This window comes from Scophthalmus maximus, chromosome 10 (assembly GCF_022379125.1).
Source record: "Scophthalmus maximus strain ysfricsl-2021 chromosome 10, ASM2237912v1, whole genome shotgun sequence".
NCBI lineage: Eukaryota > Metazoa > Chordata > Actinopteri > Pleuronectiformes > Scophthalmidae > Scophthalmus > Scophthalmus maximus.
The window spans coordinates 10,810,992-10,828,684 of NC_061524.1; the positions used below are offsets into that span (position 1 = coordinate 10,810,992).

At 42.7% G+C, this 17,693-nt stretch overlaps 1 protein-coding gene across 2 annotated transcripts; it reads left to right on the top strand.

Annotated features, from left to right (window-relative positions):
- The first annotated feature begins 69 nt into the window (after positions 1–69).
- Positions 70–17,670, top strand: heatr5b (HEAT repeat containing 5B). Of its 2 annotated transcripts, none has more exons than XM_035605116.2 (36): positions 70–130; positions 667–829; positions 921–1,132; positions 1,608–1,716; positions 1,920–2,069; positions 2,633–2,804; positions 2,893–3,050; positions 3,140–3,434; positions 5,051–5,206; positions 5,470–5,720; positions 5,885–5,996; positions 6,097–6,249; positions 6,341–6,440; positions 6,575–6,684; positions 6,773–6,936; positions 7,102–7,277; positions 7,463–7,568; positions 7,657–7,847; positions 8,057–8,216; positions 8,474–8,663; positions 8,917–9,086; positions 9,179–9,326; positions 9,432–9,611; positions 9,767–10,015; positions 10,395–10,576; positions 10,685–10,753; positions 11,691–11,870; positions 11,966–12,206; positions 12,535–12,771; positions 12,995–13,122; positions 13,866–14,010; positions 14,208–14,480; positions 14,876–15,100; positions 15,229–15,380; positions 15,524–15,737; positions 16,436–17,670. In XM_035605116.2, exons 2-36 carry the CDS (start codon positions 704–706, stop codon positions 16,741–16,743), a joined length of 6,192 nt encoding a protein of 2,063 aa, XP_035461009.2. In that variant the 5' UTR covers positions 70–130; positions 667–703; the 3' UTR covers positions 16,744–17,670. The 2 variants fall into 2 exon arrangements, with proteins under 2 accessions (XP_035461009.2, XP_035461010.2); XM_035605117.2 differs by having other exon boundaries at positions 3,140–3,389.
- The last annotated feature ends 23 nt before the right edge of the window (positions 17,671–17,693 follow it).

Here is a 17,693-nt window from a genome sequence, read left to right on the forward strand (position 1 = left end):
AATTTGATATATTTTTTGTAATATTGTAGCGTCATTTTCTGCATATTATTGAATTGGTTTCTGATCGGACAATCTTCAGTGCGACACCGCAGATACTCGTCGTCATTCATCCCGGGTTGTCGGAACACAGGTAGGATGAACAGTTTGGTTACATATATCCCGTAGTTCAAGAAGGTGTGGTAGTGGTGGTGGTGTTGCTTTTGGAAATTGAAACGCTTTTAAATGTGACGCTAGATGGCTGACGTTCAATCTGGGGGGGGGGGATGTGTGGCCGGAAGTTTAGCTTGTTCTTCATCAGAACAAGCTAGCTTAGGTTGCTAACCAGCTCGCCTATCAACAGCTGGAGGGAGACAGCTGTCAACACAGAACGACAATGTTAACGCTACTCGGCTTTAATGCAGGTTTACGACGTGTATACGTCAATTATGCGCGGATTTAATAACATCAAAACCAGGGACCAGCTATTGTAGCTTCATAATATATCATGTCTCTGGCACAAACCTAATAAAGCCATTGCAAGGACGGTACAACCCCACAGATCTCTGGTAAAGCAAGTGCTATTATAATGCTTTCTAGGTGACAGCTCATGTGATTGAGGGGGCGGATGTTAGAGACTTTAGAAACATGTACTGACAACAAGGCTCATCCCCTAACTTGTCATTGCAGAGGCGAGGGTGCACAGCGCTGTCGAAGGGTCCTCGCCATGGAGCTCGCTCACAGCCTGCTGCTCAATGAAGATGCCTTGGCCCAGATCACAGAAGCAAAGAGGCCTGTCTTCATCTTCGAATGGCTTCGCTTCTTGGACAAAGTGCTTGTGGCTGCAAATAAGGTGACTGCTCTAAATTGTTGGCCCGGTGTTTTGTTCTGAGTGGGTTTCATTGTAAGCAGTGTGTGACTTCATGTCGCGTTTTCACTGGCAGGTGGACGTGAAGGAGAAGCAGAAGAAGCTGGTGGACCAGCTGACAGGACTCATCAGCAGTGCGCCGGGGCCGCCAACAAGAAAACTGCTCGCCAAAAACCTTGCCACCCTCTACAGCATCGGCGACACATTCACAGTTTTCCAGACTCTAGATAAATGCAATGACATAATCAAAAGCAAAGATGACACGCCTGCATACTTGCCAACAAAACTGTAAGATCCCATTTCATTTGTTCCTTGCTCATTTAAAAAAAAAAAATAGGTCAGTGTATATATTTGAGATTATACACATTTACGTTAAAATATAAGCTGTTCAGCGCGGCTTTCAGAGTTTCAGTCATATAATACTGTATAGGCACACCTTTCAGTGTATTGGGGTTAAGCCAAATGTTAATCTGCGGGATGACATGTTTTAATGGGGGATTAAGTGTACACAAGCAAATATGATGCTGTGTTTCAGTGGTTGATGCGGCATCACTGGTGTCCCGCAGGGTTTTATTTATCATTTACCTATAAGTGTTAGTTTCTATACAGCTATTTGAAGTAGTTGTGGCCTCCCTACTAATCCATTAACCACAATTGTACTTTTGCAGTGTGAGTTGTCATCTGATTATTTCATTGCATTGTTTACCAAATAATTTGAAGTGATCTGTGATCATTTGAATCCATACGGAAACTTTTCTTACAGTGCTGCAGTGGCATGTGTTGGAGCTTTTTATGAGAAGATGGGCAGGATGCTTGGGAGCTCCTTTCCAGACACAATTAATAATCTTTTGAAGGCATTGAAGAGTGCAGAGGTAAGACTTTGAAGATTGCAGAAATGGAAGATAGAAGTGGAACACAGTTCTCCATTGTCTTTTATTGTAGAAATACATCAGGTCAAATTGTATATTGGGATATAGAAAAAATAGTGGATAACAAACCAGACCTATCAATCAAAAACAGATTTGACAATTATTTAAATACTCTTACTTACTTTACCTCTATTTTGTTGATCTAGTCCCAAGGCAGAAGTGAGATCCTCCTCAGCCTGCAGAAGGTGCTAAGTGGGCTGGGTGGGGCTGCTGCTTCATGTCACAGAGATATCTACAAGAATGCCCGCTCTCTACTCACAGACAGGTCCATGGCTGTACGCTGTATGGTCGCAAAGGTTGGTCACAGAAAAATTTTACATACGATTTTGTAGGTGTGGTTCTTATTATTATGTTCCATCGTGCTGAATGTTTGTATAATTCCTGGTGGAGGATCCTTACAAAACACTGACACCATGTAGTGTGATGTAGCTTTTAGGTTATTCATTTTTTTGTGTGGTTCTTCTAGCAATACCCAAGACTTCACTTCATGTGGGGACCATGTGATTTGCTGTTTGGGCAACCTTCAATGTTTTCCCTGTAGGAAATATGGAAAGCCATGTAATTAGGAGCACAAAAGTAGCATTGACTTATATGTTTTTGCTTTGTCACTTATGTCAACCAAATCCTGACGTGTTATGCAAAGAAAAATGTCACCAATTGTATGATTTATGTGTATTTATATTATACAGTGTGAGCTAAGCATCCACATAGTTAGTTTGCATCATAATATGTATTTTTTATGAAAAGTATCAATTTTATTTGTTTTTAAAGTGCAAAACACAAGATGTTTCAATAACGTACTGTACATAATATAAATGTTTCTAAAAGTCCCCCATCTTAATTCTGCTCGTCTGATCAGTGCCTGTTGGAGCTGCAGAATGAGGCAGTATTCCTGTGGACCACAGAACTTGAGAACATGGCCACGTTGTGTTTTAAAGCCCTGGAAGGATCCAACTATGGCGTCCGGGTCGCAGTGGCCAAACTGCTGGGGACAGTCATGGCTACTGCATTGATGCCCAAACAAGCAGCTGGTTGGTCCAAGAGTTTCTATTTGTAGTTACAGCTACTTTCATTTTACTACAACTTTTGTTCTCCATGAAAACGTCTTTTTTTCCTCAGTGATGCGTCAGAATGTGAAGCGGGCCACTCTGGAGGAGGTGCTGGAGCTAATGGCCACTGGGTTTCTGCGTGGTGGTTCTGGCTTCCTGAAGAGCGGAGGGGAGATGTTGAAGGGGGGAGCCTCTGTGAGCAGGGAGGTGCGGGTGGGCGTCACACAGGTGAGCTAAATACTTTAAAAAACGATGAGAATTTTAGGCTGCATTTTCTGATTCAACCACCACATTTGATCTTTCTTCATCCTCCTCAGGCTTACGTTGTATTTGTGACCACACTTGGCGGTCAGTGGCTGGAGCGCAACTTTGCCACATTCCTGTCCCACGTTTTGGACCTGGTGTCCCACCCACGGGCCACGCAGACACACGTTGAGGCAGTGTACTCACGCCGCTGTGTCTCCTTCATGCTTCGTGCCACCCTGGGAGGCTTACTTGGAGAGAAAGCCCAAATTGCAGCTGGCAAAGAAATCTGCCAAGCCATCAGCAAGCAAATGAGGGCTGTGGGTAAGGAGGATGGGGGGGAAATATCACGGTTCAGAGCATTGCAGAGTAAGTACTCATCCATTATTATCATTTTTAATTCACCCTTCATTCAGTTTCTAAAATTCTTGCATGTTTTTTTCTTGCACTGTATACAGAGATGGGTTTTCTTTTTTGTCTTTTGTTGTGTGTGGATTGGCTTTCCCTAATTCTGCTTGGTTTTCTTGCTACCTGCTCTTTCTTCTTTTGGATCACTCTCTTCTTTCTCCACATCTATTCTTAACCACAGACAACCTTATAATGTCAGTAACATTATCCACAGCCAGCTCAAAATTTGAGTAGTGCATGCTTGCATTATTGCATTGCCTTCATGACTGTTTTCCTGTGAATTTTTATTCTGTTACTGCATTTCAATCCCCAAGGAGCAGATAACATAACTCTTTCTGACTGTTGACATGTGGCTGACTCCAGCAGAAAAACTGCATGTGCCACCAAGTTCACTGACATATAGTAGCAAGAGGCCATTTCCACCCACAGCAAAAATAAATCATATTGGCCTTTTATGTTTGTCTATCATTTATTTTATTTATTTTAATTACAGTTTTTCTGCACCACAACAGCACATCAATCATTTTAGAATCACATTTATCTCATGCAAAAGGGATGACTCTTACTCTGATTTGCTTTGCAACCTTTAAACTATTGTAAAGTTTGTCAAACCTACATTTTCTTTCATTGCATTGATGTTGGGACAGGATTTGAAATAGATGTTGAATGTTGGTGTCTCTCAAGACCTGGTCCAGGGCACTTCATCGTTCACTCTGTACTTGCTGCTTGTAGCTTTTCCAACCAGCTGGATCTGTGAGACTTCTTGAAATGAGAAATGTCTGTGCTAAAAAGGCTTGGAAAATGTTTTCCTGGAGCCATAATGAAAGTGGGATGCCTTAGTGAATGTTCTGTATCCTACAGTCACTTCCTCATATCCCAAGTTATGTGGAAAAAAACATGACTTCCACAGTTCAAGAAGCAGCTTCAAATCTCTTCCTAAAGTCATTTAATCAACTTTGTCCTTACGTGTGATCTGTCTTTACTGTTGCCTATTTAGAGCTCTCAGGATTTAATTCATTGATGAATGGCCAGCAAAGGGGCTTATCAGCAATTTAATTAACCTTTTGTAAATTTTTTGTATGAAAAAAAATCCTCGAGTTCTGAGTTCTCGGCACAGATAGCAGTGTCCTTTCTGTATTTTGAAGTAGTAGTTCTGTAGTTGCAGAACTTTGCAGATTGATGATGTGTGAGAGCAATGCATGACCTAATGTGGTCAGTCAGTTATATAATTATAAACTACAGTATATTTAAAGTATTCAAACGAGCCAGAGGATTTATAGTTATCTTCTGAATCATGGTCCGGAGAAAACATCAGCCTAAGTAGCTATTGATTGATGGCCACCTTATCTATCAATGCTGCACACATTCTGAATGATGAGTCGATTAACATATTATTACAGTTTCAATGTGTGAAGTTTAAAATTTACTTTACTTTTAATATTGTTGAAATAAAAATATTTCAACAAAATTAATTATGTACCAGTTCATTGTTACCAGGATTTTTCATCTTGTTCCGCTGCATTTTATTTGGACATTTCATTCTTGTTTGTTTCTCTTTTTTTGCTATTTTCTTCCAGAGGCAGTTGTGAATGACATCAGTGGAGAGAACAAGGCAGGGGCAGCTGACGTCTCCGCCAGTCAGCACGTTATGGTGTGCGCGCTGAAAGAACTGGGCAGTCTAGTCCAGAGCTTAAGTGCCACAGCTTCACCGCTCATCCAGGAGCCTTCGATAGGTGAGAAACATAAAATATTAAATGGCACATGCGTTTCTTAAGCTTTTATAAACACAAGCTTGGTTTACTCAGATCGTAATGGCCCTAATTTTGAATGAAAACCCACTTACTTAAGCCAGCTTGACATGAGCCAATATTTTGTGTAACTGTTATGTGTTTTAAGACATATATAGTATGCCCCTGCATTTTCGATTCACATAAGTTTGTATCTCCAGTCAGAAAGAATGAACAACTTGAAACACATTTCATGTTCTCTCCTCCAGGACTTGTTGAGACTGTGACTTCAGTGCTGCTACACCCAAGCATGGCAGCTCGTTTGGCGGCGGCATGGTGCCTGCGTTGCGTAGCTGTGGCCCTACCATATCAGTTGACCCCACTGCTGGACCGCTGCGCAGAGAGAATCAACAACCTAAAGAGTTCACCTGAAGCTGTGAGCGGCTACAGCTTTGCGATTGCTGCTCTGCTGGGAGGCGTACACCAGTGCCCACTGGGTATCCCCCACTCCAAGGGCAAGGTATGCAGCCTCTAATGGCACTTGGATCAATCTCTGATTCACTTTTATTGGTTCCTCCTCCTTTGTCTCCATCAGATCTTCACGCCGTTTGACTTCCTGTACCAGTCTCACTGATTGCCCCGTATCGATTTAAATATTAATCTGTGTGCACTCCTTTCTTGTAGTTGGTGGTGAGTATAGCTGAAGATCTCCTGCGGACAGCTGCTCAGAATAGTCGTCTGTCCCTGCAGCGCACACAGGCTGGATGGCTTCTGTTAGGGGCCCTCATGACTCTGGGTGAGTCTCACAAACAATGCCTATCTCTTGGCTTTAAATTGGTAGCAATATTGTCTTCCTCTCACCACTTACATGGTCATTACATTGGGTTTGTGCCCAGGTCCCTCCCTCGTACGCTATCACCTCCCGAAGATGCTGCTGCTGTGGAGGAATGTGTTTCCTCGCTCCCAGAAGGAGCTTGAGGCGGAAAAGGCCAGGGGAGACGCCTTCACCTGGCAGGTCACCCTGGAGGGTCGAGCTGGAGCGCTGTGTGGTAAAGAAAAGCCTTCCCGTTTACCTTCACATGCTCTTTAATGTCAGCAGACACAAGTCCGACCAACTCTCCCGTTCCTTTTCGTCCGTAGCCATGCGGAGCTTTGTGGCCCACTGTCCGGAGCTGCTTACAGAAGATGTGATCCGTAGACTGATGACTCCCATTGAATGTGCAATGACCATGATGTCTCAGTGAGTGTGATTACTGTCTGTTGAGGATATGAAAACAGGAGTTCAGGATTTTTGTAAACACAGCTAATTAAACTGTTTTATGATATGTGTTTATATGTGTATGTTGATTAATGTTGGTTTTCACCTTTTGTCAGTGTCCCTGCCATCATCAAGGTCCACGGTGCTCATCTGAAAGCAAGTGCAGCGATGGTGAGGCTCAGGCTGTATGACATCCTGGCTCTTTTGCCTCCTAAGACCTATGAAGGTAACAGAGTAACTTCTTACCCTTTTTTTTCACAGAAGTTGGGAATATTCGTAAAAGGTATTTTAATCCCAGTGTTATTCTTGTGTAGGAAGTTTCAATGCCCTCCTGAGGGAGCTGGTGGCTGAGTTCACTTTGACCGACAACTCGGCCAACACCACCACCTCTTTGCTGCGCTCACTCTGTCACTATGACGACAGTGTGCTCATGGGCTCCTGGCTGCAAGAGACTGACCACAAATCCATAGAGGATCAGGTCAGTGAAAATGTGTGTTTCTACAAAGGATAATTGGACAGAAATCCTGATGATATTTTGGTAATAACAGCAATGATCTCCACTATTATTATCTGATTTCCTGTACATTGTTTTTGTTTGTGCAATTGGTGTTAATATTACCCAAATTTTTTTCGTAAACTGCAGCTGCAGCCCAACAGTGCGTCTGGCAGCGGAGCTCTGGAACACGACCCCTCCTCCATCTACCTGCGTATCCCTGTAGGGGAGGCCATCCCAGGACCGCTCCCTCTGGGTGTGTCTGTCATCGATGCTTCTGTGGCTTTGTTTGGTGTGGTTTTCCCCCATGTCTCCTTCAAACACAGGTGAAATGTTTATTTGAAAATTTAAAACATAGTTTTATATTTATATTTGCAACATGGCAACATTTTGCAGTCTTTTTATGAGATGTTTGTTCTCAGCTTGGTTTATTGCCCTGCTCGACGGCATTATGAGTCTTTGTGGTTTGCTTGTTTATAATAAATTCTACCCGACTTTGTGTATGATTCAGGCTGCAGATGCTAGACCACTTTGCTGAGTGTATCAAGCAGGCTAAAGGAGTTCGACAGCAGGCAGTCCAACTGAACATCTTTACTGCAGTGCTTAGTGCCCTCAAGGTGAGAAAATTAGCTTGATACCTTCTTAAGACAGGAAGTTATAGACAATGAGAAATAATGCATCTCATTTTTTTCTGCCTGACTAAAGGGTTTGGCAGAGAACAAGAGTACTCTGGGCCCCGAGGAGGTGCGAAGGTCAGCCCTTGCCCTGGTGATGGGAGCTTTGGACAATCCTAACCCCATCCTGCGCTGTGCTGCCGGAGAGGCCCTGGGCAGGATGGCTCAGGTGGTGGGAGAGGCTACCTTCATCGCCAGAATGGCACAGACCAGCTTTGACAAGTAGGCAATTCATATTTGTATTATGTGTGTTTTTTGTCCTGGGGTACTTGGTCGACTCACACTCATTATAATCGGTTATAAACTGTTTGTGGAGTTCAAAGATGTTTTTCAGTAATAGTGTTGGTTGTCGTTTCTTATTAATTTCTCTTGAACTACCTTTCAGTCCTTTAATCTTAAGATCCATATCTCTCTTCCTGCTCTATTTGCAGGTTGAAGTCCGCCCGTGATGTAGTTTCAAGGACGGGCCATTCACTGGCTCTTGGCTGTCTGCATCGATATGTTGGAGGAATCGGCTCAGGCCAGCACTTAAAGACCAGTGTCAGCATCTTATTGGCTCTGGCCCAGGATGGGTCCTCTCACGAGGTCCAGGTACGGTGAATCACTCAGGAGGAATATACTGTTCATACAATTCACCCGTAGTTAAATGGAAATAGGAGAGCTGCAGTGGTTTGAAGGACCTTTTTATCCCCTAGATTCTGTTATCTAAACTGGATTACTGTTTGGTTATCTTGGATGTTGTTTTTCTTATCGTATTTAATTTCTAAGCATAAGTAAAATTAAAGAACAAATGTGATCATCTGTGCTTGAACATTACTAATTCAAATATTTCAACACTTTTTTTTTAGACTTGGGCTCTGCACTCTCTGGCTCTGATCGTGGACTCCAGTGGTCCCATGTACAGAGGATATGTGGAGCCCACTCTGTCCCTGGTGCTCACCCTGCTCCTCACTGTGCCCCCATCTCACACAGAGGTGCACCAGTGTTTGGGCCGCTGTCTGGGAGCTCTCATCACTACTGTGGGACCAGAATTACAAGGTAACTGTGGCAGAAACAACATCACTATCCTCCTTTGTATTACTCTGACTTTCTCATTTGATTCTATCATTTCTTTCAAAGCTACGTGAATGTTATATACCCTGTTCTGACCAGAAGGTAGCACTGTTATCCATTTTAACCCTCTACCGGCAACTGAAGCAGATGTATAGACACACTGAGTACACTCTAACTGCTGAAAATGTCAATTATTTTGTCCTAATCTCTAGCTAATCTGTGTCATTGTCGTTGCTAGGAAATGGAGCCACTATTTCCACCATCCGCTCATCCTGCTTGGTTGGTTGTGCCATAATGCAGGACCACTCTGACTCCCTTGTCCAGGCAGCTGCCATCTCGTGTCTGCAGCAGCTGCACATGTTCGCGCCACGTCACGTCAACCTGTCCAGTCTGGTGCCCTGTCTCTGTGTAAGAAATGAGCTTCAGATTACATGTTCGGTACTAATAGTTTGTCTTAATCTTAATCGTACTTCCCTACTGTGCTACGGGGATCCCTGCAGGTGCACCTGTGCAGTTCTCACCTGTTGCTGCGTCGTGCTGCTGTGGCCTGTCTGAGACAGCTCGCCCAGCGAGAGGCAGCAGAGGTCTGTGAGTATGCCATGAGCCTGGCGAAGAGAGCAGGAGACGGCAAAGACAACACTACAATCAGTGAGTACAAATCGTGAACCGGATGAGAGCATTCTGTTTAGTCTGTTTAGGTTACCTCAGTGAAACACCGGCTCTTTCATTGTTGACTGTTGTCCCCTGGTGCAGATCTGAACATCACAGAGACCGGTCTGGAGGGTGTTCTCTTTGGCATGCTGGATCGGGAGACAGACAGGAAGCTGTGTTCTGATATCCACGATACACTAGGCCACATGCTTTCGTCTCTTGCTGTAGAAAAGCTTTCTCATTGGCTGAAACTCTGCAAGGATGTCCTGGCGGCAACTACAGGTAAGCCCACAAAAACAAGTAATATGACACATTTTCATTTTTGTCTCTGGGGAAATTTAGGATGAAAAGGAAAAAAAGCAAATGTCTCAAAGCAGAAGTCAAGTTTATTTTTGTAGGCCATCCAACCATATATCCACGACCAATTTCTTTTTCAGATGTAGGAGGAGCCGTTGTATTTGAGGTGGAGAAGGATGAGGAAGACTCCGAGAAAAAAGACGACGATGACACCATGTTCACAGGCCTGGGCGAAGACGACAAGTCCAAGCCCTCTGTGGCTCCACGCTGGGTGACACGTGTCTTTGCTGCAGACTGCTTGTGCCGCATCATTCTGCTGTGTGAGAATGCAGACAAAACGCACTTCGACCTGGCAGCTGCCCGCTCTGCAAAAGCCAAGAACCCCAAAGGTACAATTCACCATGCTGCCAGAGCAGAGACGCTCAGAGTTCCCTTAAGGATTTGTGATTGATTTATGCCCCCTGTGATCCTTTGTCAGCCCAATTAAATTAAATTAATTTTTTGGACTGAGTTTTTTACAGTAAATCATTTTGCAAACCCCAGGCAGTCCTAGTGGCAGCTGCTGAAGATTCATATGCTTTTATGAAAAGACAGAAACACTAGAGATGAGTACACAAAAGAGGGAGGGATGTTTTTTTATATCTGTGACGGATGAAGCAGCCAGTATTTGTATAAACTCCTTGAAATTAATCAGTCATGTGTTCTTACAATGGTTAAATATGCATTTCTTTTCCTCACAAAATTCTTGTGGTTTTTCTTCCCATCCAGGAGATCTGTTGGTGCTGCATTTGTCTGACCTCATCCGCATGGCCTTCATGGCAGCAACAGACCACAGTAACCAGCTGAGGATGGCTGGCCTGCAGGCCCTGGAGGACATCATTAAAAAGTTTGCGTCTGTACCAGAGCCTGAGTTCCCGGGGCACGTTATCCTGGAACAATACCAGGCCAATGTAAGTCAAGAGCGCATCAAATTACATCATGACCGAAATGATTGTGACACGGCAAATGTCAAACAAAACTGAAGACGTCAACTTCTGACAATCATGTTATGCATTTAGGTGGGAGCTGCCCTGAGACCTGCATTTTCACCCGATACACCATCTGACATAACGGCTAAGGCATGCCAGGTAAGACAAAAGCATTTAGATGAAAATATAAACAACTTTAATAATTTACATTTCTCTGTAATATTCTTTCAAAGACTTCACAACCCCGTCTGAGGTGTGCACTGTAGAAATGCAGAGATGCCATTCGCACCTTGCAGCAGCTGCCCTTACACATATACGTGTATGTTGATGAAATAGAATCTTTTGTAGCAAAGCGACTGCAATAGCAGTTAATTACCTCTGCACTGCACAGTGAGGTCATTGTCCCCGTAGAACCCATCAATGTCAAATTTTGACTGATATGAAGAATGAGTGATGGGGGAAAATAACAAACATGCCTGTCAGCAGTGTTGTTAAGAACCCCTCTGTGACATTCCCCAGTGTGTCTGTGTCTGGGAGTTTGTGCCCATTGGAACAATTTCTCATCTTTGAATGATAAACTCAGAGCAACATAAAACAAAATGAATATCCATGATACCTTGTGTCTTCAAGTTGTTAAAGGGTATTATACACTATAAAAATATAATTTAATACATATCTTTGGAACTGCAGGGTGATATCACATGACCTACAGAGAAATGTGACTATAGTTTGGATAAGCAAATATGCAGTAAGGTGTCTAAGTACATTTGCATCTTAATACCTTGGTAACTCTCCTGAAAGAAAGGCTTTCTCAGATTCCTGCCCTTGGCTGTCTGACACCATAATTTGATAGCAGTTCTCCTCAGTCTGTAATATTATAAATCTGTGCAGCCCTAACAGTCCTATTTATTCATAACTGTGCCTTGACACCCCCACCTCCCTTAATGGCATGTATGATGGCTAATCAGCCTTGAGTGCTCTATTATGAAATGTAGGTTATAATGTTGTAATACTTCTCATGAGTTGGAAGAGAAATAAGGCCTCAAAGTCAATTAATTATGCCATGTATAACCTTGACCCTTCTATGTTACTAAAGGTCTGTAGTACGTGGATTGGTAGTGGCGTAGTCAGTGACCTCAATGATCTGCGGCGAGTCCACAACCTGCTAGTCTCATCGCTGGACAAGGTGCAGGCTGGGAAGGGCTCGCCCAGTCAGCTGTACAGTGAAAGTGCCACCACGATGGAGAAACTGGCTGTGCTGAAGGCGTGGGCTGAGGTGAGACCAAAGACCTGGTCATCTGTCCCATATTTGTCACCCCACACATGATTTACATAATAAATCTGACTGTACTCACTGGCTGTCTGTCTCAGGTGTATGTGATGGCGATGAAGATCAAAAAAGAGGCCGAGTCTAAGCCTGCCAAGCCAGTCCGCAGTGGAGATGAGGACGAGGATGAGGACGATGTGGGCGCTGACGTGCTTCCACCCGACAGTCTCATCACCTTGGTGCAGCCAGAGCTGCCCTCGCTGAGTCGCCTGTGGCTGGCCATGCTGCGAGACTATGCTCTGCTCACTCTGCCTGCGGAGTTCTCCAGTCAGCTGCCCCCTGACGGTATGAGGCAGATTTTATAACTACCAAATACTGAATATATTCTAGGAGTATTAAATTTAAAGACAAGTCTTGGTCAATTTTTTTCATATGCATGGACACGTGTAGATAGCACATGTAGACTTGTAGTGTTTCTAATAGAACATGGAGATATAGCTCCGGCAAGCACTTATTTTTAGGTCTTTTCTCTACTGCTCTCCAGAGAACTACTCTAGACGTAACAAGAGAATTTGATTTGGACAGATTTTTGAAGATTGATTACTTTTATATATCTGCTTGAATTTCATATTGAATTGGAAAGTAATTTGAATTGTTTTTGTCTGATTTTAAGGTGGAGCATTTTATACGCCTGAGACTATAGACACGGCCAGGATCCATTACCGCAGCTCTTGGGCCCCTGTCCTGCATGCTGTGGCTCTTTGGCTGAGCAGCACTGAGTTTGGAGCTGGTGAAGAGAAAGAAGAGGTCCCATCAGCTCCCTCCAAGGCTGCTGCCCTCCCTCAAGGAGCCCTCTCCACTACAAAGACCTTTGATGAGTCGGTCAAAGACAGAATGCATCTAATGCTGGGTAAAGAGAAACACAGCCAAAGTCTGTGCTGGAGAGCATTTACAGTATTTTGCTCTGCTCATGGGAAGCACTCTATATACTTAAAACAAGCAAAGAGGAACTGCTTTGTGTTAACCTCACAGGCTTGGAGCCAACTTAAATCTGCAGTCTGTTGAAGGAAAAAAAGAAAAAGAAAAAAATAGCTTCAAAACACCCTGAGTGATTTTTGTGTTCTGTTTCTCAGGTGTCAGTATAGAGTTTCTTTGTTTTCCCCGGCCCGAGGAGCCCATTGAGTATGTGATGTCCTGCCTGCACGCACTGTGCACTCTACTAGAATCTCCTTGTGCTAAGACCCATATCTCAGAGGACCAGGTAAATACACGAAACAGGGTGCAGAAATTATTGATTTAAGGAAGAGTGATACAGCGAAAGATGGCTACTGCTATTACTGCTTATTTACAATTTCAATTTGGTTTAAGAAATTGATTCAACATTACACAATTTCAATAAAATTCATATGAAAATATAAATATAGAATTTCTATTGATATTTGAGTAAACAACTAATATTTGCTTATTTTGGGAGCTACAATTGCGATTGATAAAGGGAATTATTGTCATATGTTGCCTGGAGGGTCAGCGCTGCATAAACCAAAATGACAAATGCAATTGACAGAGCTCAAGTTCTAGTCTGATGACACTGTTGATTGTAGAAATACAATTTCAAAGCATCAAACAACAGTAGATTTAATGAATGTTTTTTTTACACAATGCTGTAGTTTTTAATTGGTCTTGAATCTAGATACATTCTAGAGGATATATTCACTGGTGAATATATCACTAGATTATTCACCAGTGCCTGATTATCACTGGTAAATAATCTGGTAAGTATGATATGGCCATGTGATATTTACTGACCTCACAAGGATCCTTTCATTGCTCTGTTAAAAAATGTTCTGCCACAAAAGGTATAATAGGATACTGAAGGCTTCAAAGAATACACATGGTTGTCACCTACAAAGTCAGAGAAAAAGAAGATTGTATTTCTCGGCAGCATTTGGTGGAGCCTTATTTAGTGGCAGTGTGTTACAGTGGCATTACTGATTTCTGTTGCAGCTATTGGCAGTGGAGCTTCTTAACGTGCTCCACAGGCTGCTGTTGACCCGGGACCCTCCTGCTGTCCAGCTTCAGGTTACTGCTGTTGTTCAGGAGACCATCAGGGCCGCACAAGACCATCTGCAGCTACAGAAAACCAGCAAGGGTCAGCTATTAAACACTCTACGTTATATTGCATGACGTTACACTTAATTGCTGTTATATTCTGAAATATTCTTTGCTTCATATAAAGATGACAAAACAAAACGCTGTTAATGTCAATATCAAGTGAGTTACGTTTTTTTAAATTCATAGTAAAATTATGTTGCCTTTTGAGTAAGCTTTGTGTGTTGTTTTGCTCAGGCAAAAACGAAGAAGTTGAGAAAGACTCTGAGCCAGGCCTTGGGGAAGGAGTCGACACAGGGGAGCTTGTCCCTGGCAAGTCTCTGGTGTTTGCAGCGATGGAGCTGCTCGTGTTCGTCCTGGTCCGCCACTTACCACATCTTAATACACGTGTGAAGGAGTCGCCCAGCCATGTAACACTCAGGCCTCAGCGACTACCTGAAGAAAGTGCACGCCTCGTAGCAAACACAGTTTCCATCTTGGCAGAACTGCCATCGCTCTGTTCTCCTGCTGGTGAGGCCCCAGGCACATGCACACCATGCTAAATATGCAACCAAGACACACACAATGAATATCCCCTCTTTATCTTTTCTGTGCAGTCACAACACATAGTAATACTGAGTCTACCCCAGCTTTGATCATTTTTAGAGCAATTTGCCTTCCTGTTCTGCATGGTGCAGATTTGTGTGTGCTAATGATGATGATTATACTCTCAAACTCACTAGGAAGTCTCATTCTGCTGTGGTTTGTTTGTGCCTTTCAATTCTCCTATGGTATTATATACTGCCTTGTGCATTTGTGTGAGATTAAGACTGAGAATGAATATTATTAGCATAGCAATGTGCTGCTCACTGTGAAAATGACAGCCATTTCCTCACAGTTATTTTTATTTTTTTTTGCCTTTTCAGGAAGCATGACTATCTTACCTACGGTGCTCTTCCTAATCACTGGGGTGCTGAGGGAAACTGCTGTTAAGACCTCTGACAAATCGGTGCCTATGCCTGTGTCAGCTGCCCTGCAGGGCATCAAAACTATCATCACATCGCCTCTGGCCCGGGTGGAGAGCATTCAGACACAGTGGTCCAGCCTTGTTAGGAGCAGCCTGGCATCAGTGCTCGAGTACTCACAGCCAGGTGAGCAAATAAGATGCTGATATTTGACCGTGACTTCTGGCCTTCCCTCGGAGGAGATAAGAAAAAGAAATAAGAATTGCATTGTTATTCGCTGACAGCATGCTTGCGTGTTTTGTCTGTTTCTGTAGATGAGTCCAGGCCTGACATGGATGAGGTCAGTATGTTGACAGCAATTACGCTCTTCCTGCTGTCTGCCAGCAATGAACTCGTAGGAGTGACAGTCCTTCAGAAAGGCTGCCTGGACCGCTTCCGAAATGGCCTGAACTCTAGTGATCCAGGGGTAAGTGCGATGTATACAACAGAGTGAGAGAAACTTAGAATCCCAATGTGGACTAATTTTAATTGTCTGAATGAAAGGAGTATTGGATTTCCAGGTGTGTGTGTTGTCAATGTAAATGAGTGATTTTGTTCTTTTTGCCACAGGTTCAAGCCCGGTGTTACCAGCTGCTGTTGTCAGTGTTTCAGCACTCCAGCCGTGCCCTGTCTACCCCGTATATTCACGCTCTGGCTCCACTCATGGTGGAGAAACTGAAGGCGGTCGAGCGCAGTCGGCCAAGGACTGCTGCCGAGCTGCAGGCTGTGCAGGAGGGCGTCAGGGTCCTGGAGAATCTGGTTGGTATGGGTGAAGAGCAGAACCGTAAGTATGCCTCTGCCTATGTCTAATGGACAACTAAAGTACTGCAGATGTTCCATTAACGTGTTTAGCTCTATTTAAGTTGGTCTCTCAAAGTATACGGCTCAGTGCCTTTGGATGTGTGCTGTTAAAGAGCAGAACAATAGTGCATTAAATGCTTTATTTAGAATGTCTTCACTGCTTCTCTGTCAATATTGATTTCATTAAAGTATAACGTATTCCATATTATTTATTCAATTTAAACATTTGTATTTTGTTGCCCAAGTTGTGCCTGCTTTTTCCTCATTTTTAAAGCCATGTGTTCTTACATTGAGCTATGATGGATTGCTGTTTATTCTATTTTTGTTGTACAAACAGTTTCTTTAAAGGTTATTTGACATGCCGCTGGTGCTATGCATCACTATATTAGTATTCATGTATTTTTAAATTTATTATATGGAGGGCTACAACCAATTGTTTTTTTACTATTTACTATTTTACTACTATTTTCTTAATTCACCAAATTTTTCTTTGTATAAAATGTCAGTACACAGTAAAGTATGTCCGTCACATCCTGAAATAAGAATTTTTGATAAATTGATTATTTGATTATCAAAATAGTTGCTGTTCTGTTGATCACTTAATCAATTAGGAATTGCACTGCAGGTCTAATTGTATCTATTTTGCAACTTTTTAATGTCTCATTGTTTTTATGTATTTAGGGGTGCAGTTGCTGGCTCTTCTTGTGCCAACTCTCATCTCCTACCTTTTGGACGAAAATGCCATCTCCTCCGCGCCTCAAGTCTCCAAAGGCCTGCATGACTTTGCCCTGCAGAACTTAATGCGGATTGGCCCCCTCTATCCATCTGCTTTCAAGATAGTTATTGGTGCAGCACCTGAGCTTAAAACCCGTCTGGAATCTGCTATACGGGCCAACCAGGCCAGCAGCAAAGCCAAAGCTGCAGCCAGGCTGGCTCAGCCAACTGTACAAGCTGCACCAACCATCACACTCAAGAAGAGCTTCTTCTGAACACTCCAAAATTGCACTGTACACTCTCACAGCCCAATTTCCTTTTTTGTTTTATTTCTGTGATTTCTGAGTACCACATGCCAGGTCTGTAACTCTACATTTTCATAAATGTTTTTATTTATTGTACATCTCATCTTTTTTTCTTTCATTATTTTTTTCGATGAATGGGAACCATTCTTGAAGTCAAGAAGACAATTATGTTAATATATTTTAAAACCATTTGAATGTCAACTTAAAAAAATCACTTTAAAATATGTAAGAAATTTTGATTGTATGAATGTATGATTTCTGGACTTCATGCCCATTTATAAAGGGACACACTTTACCTTAAATTTTTCCCTTTGGTTATTTATTTTCCGCTGATTGTTCTTTTTGTCTGGACATCACCCCTCACTATCCAGATGTTGATGTTTACTGTGCTGATTCTCTGATTTTTTATCACGATGAGCACAGCAGTGTTTTTATTCCAATCATGTGTGTTTCTTTAGTGGCACTGGGTTGTTACTGATAGGTGTCTCTCTCTTTCTTACTTTGTTTTAAAAGGGTGTTTTGTTCATACAGTAAATGATGTTGTAAACATTCCTTCCACATGTTCTTAAATTAGATTTTACTAGAGATATTAAAACGAACAGGGCTTGAAATTGTTCTTAGGCAGAAATTGCCATTCTCCCAGAAACAGAGAATGCATCTGCTGTTAAATGAAGGATTGCCGCATATCATATTGATTGTTGTTTTGCTTATAACTGATTATAATCTTTAGATAACAATGGGGTCCGCACTCAAAAGTGGTCTGAGCCGTTTGGACCCCACTGTATGTGAATAGGTCAGAATCAGCTGCATTAACAAATTGGCGAACTTATTGAAAAGGCCCTTTGTAATATGTTGCTCTCATTTCTTCTGAATGTGAATAAAGTTGCTTTCACCTCACTCTGCTGTTCCCTGTAGTTGGT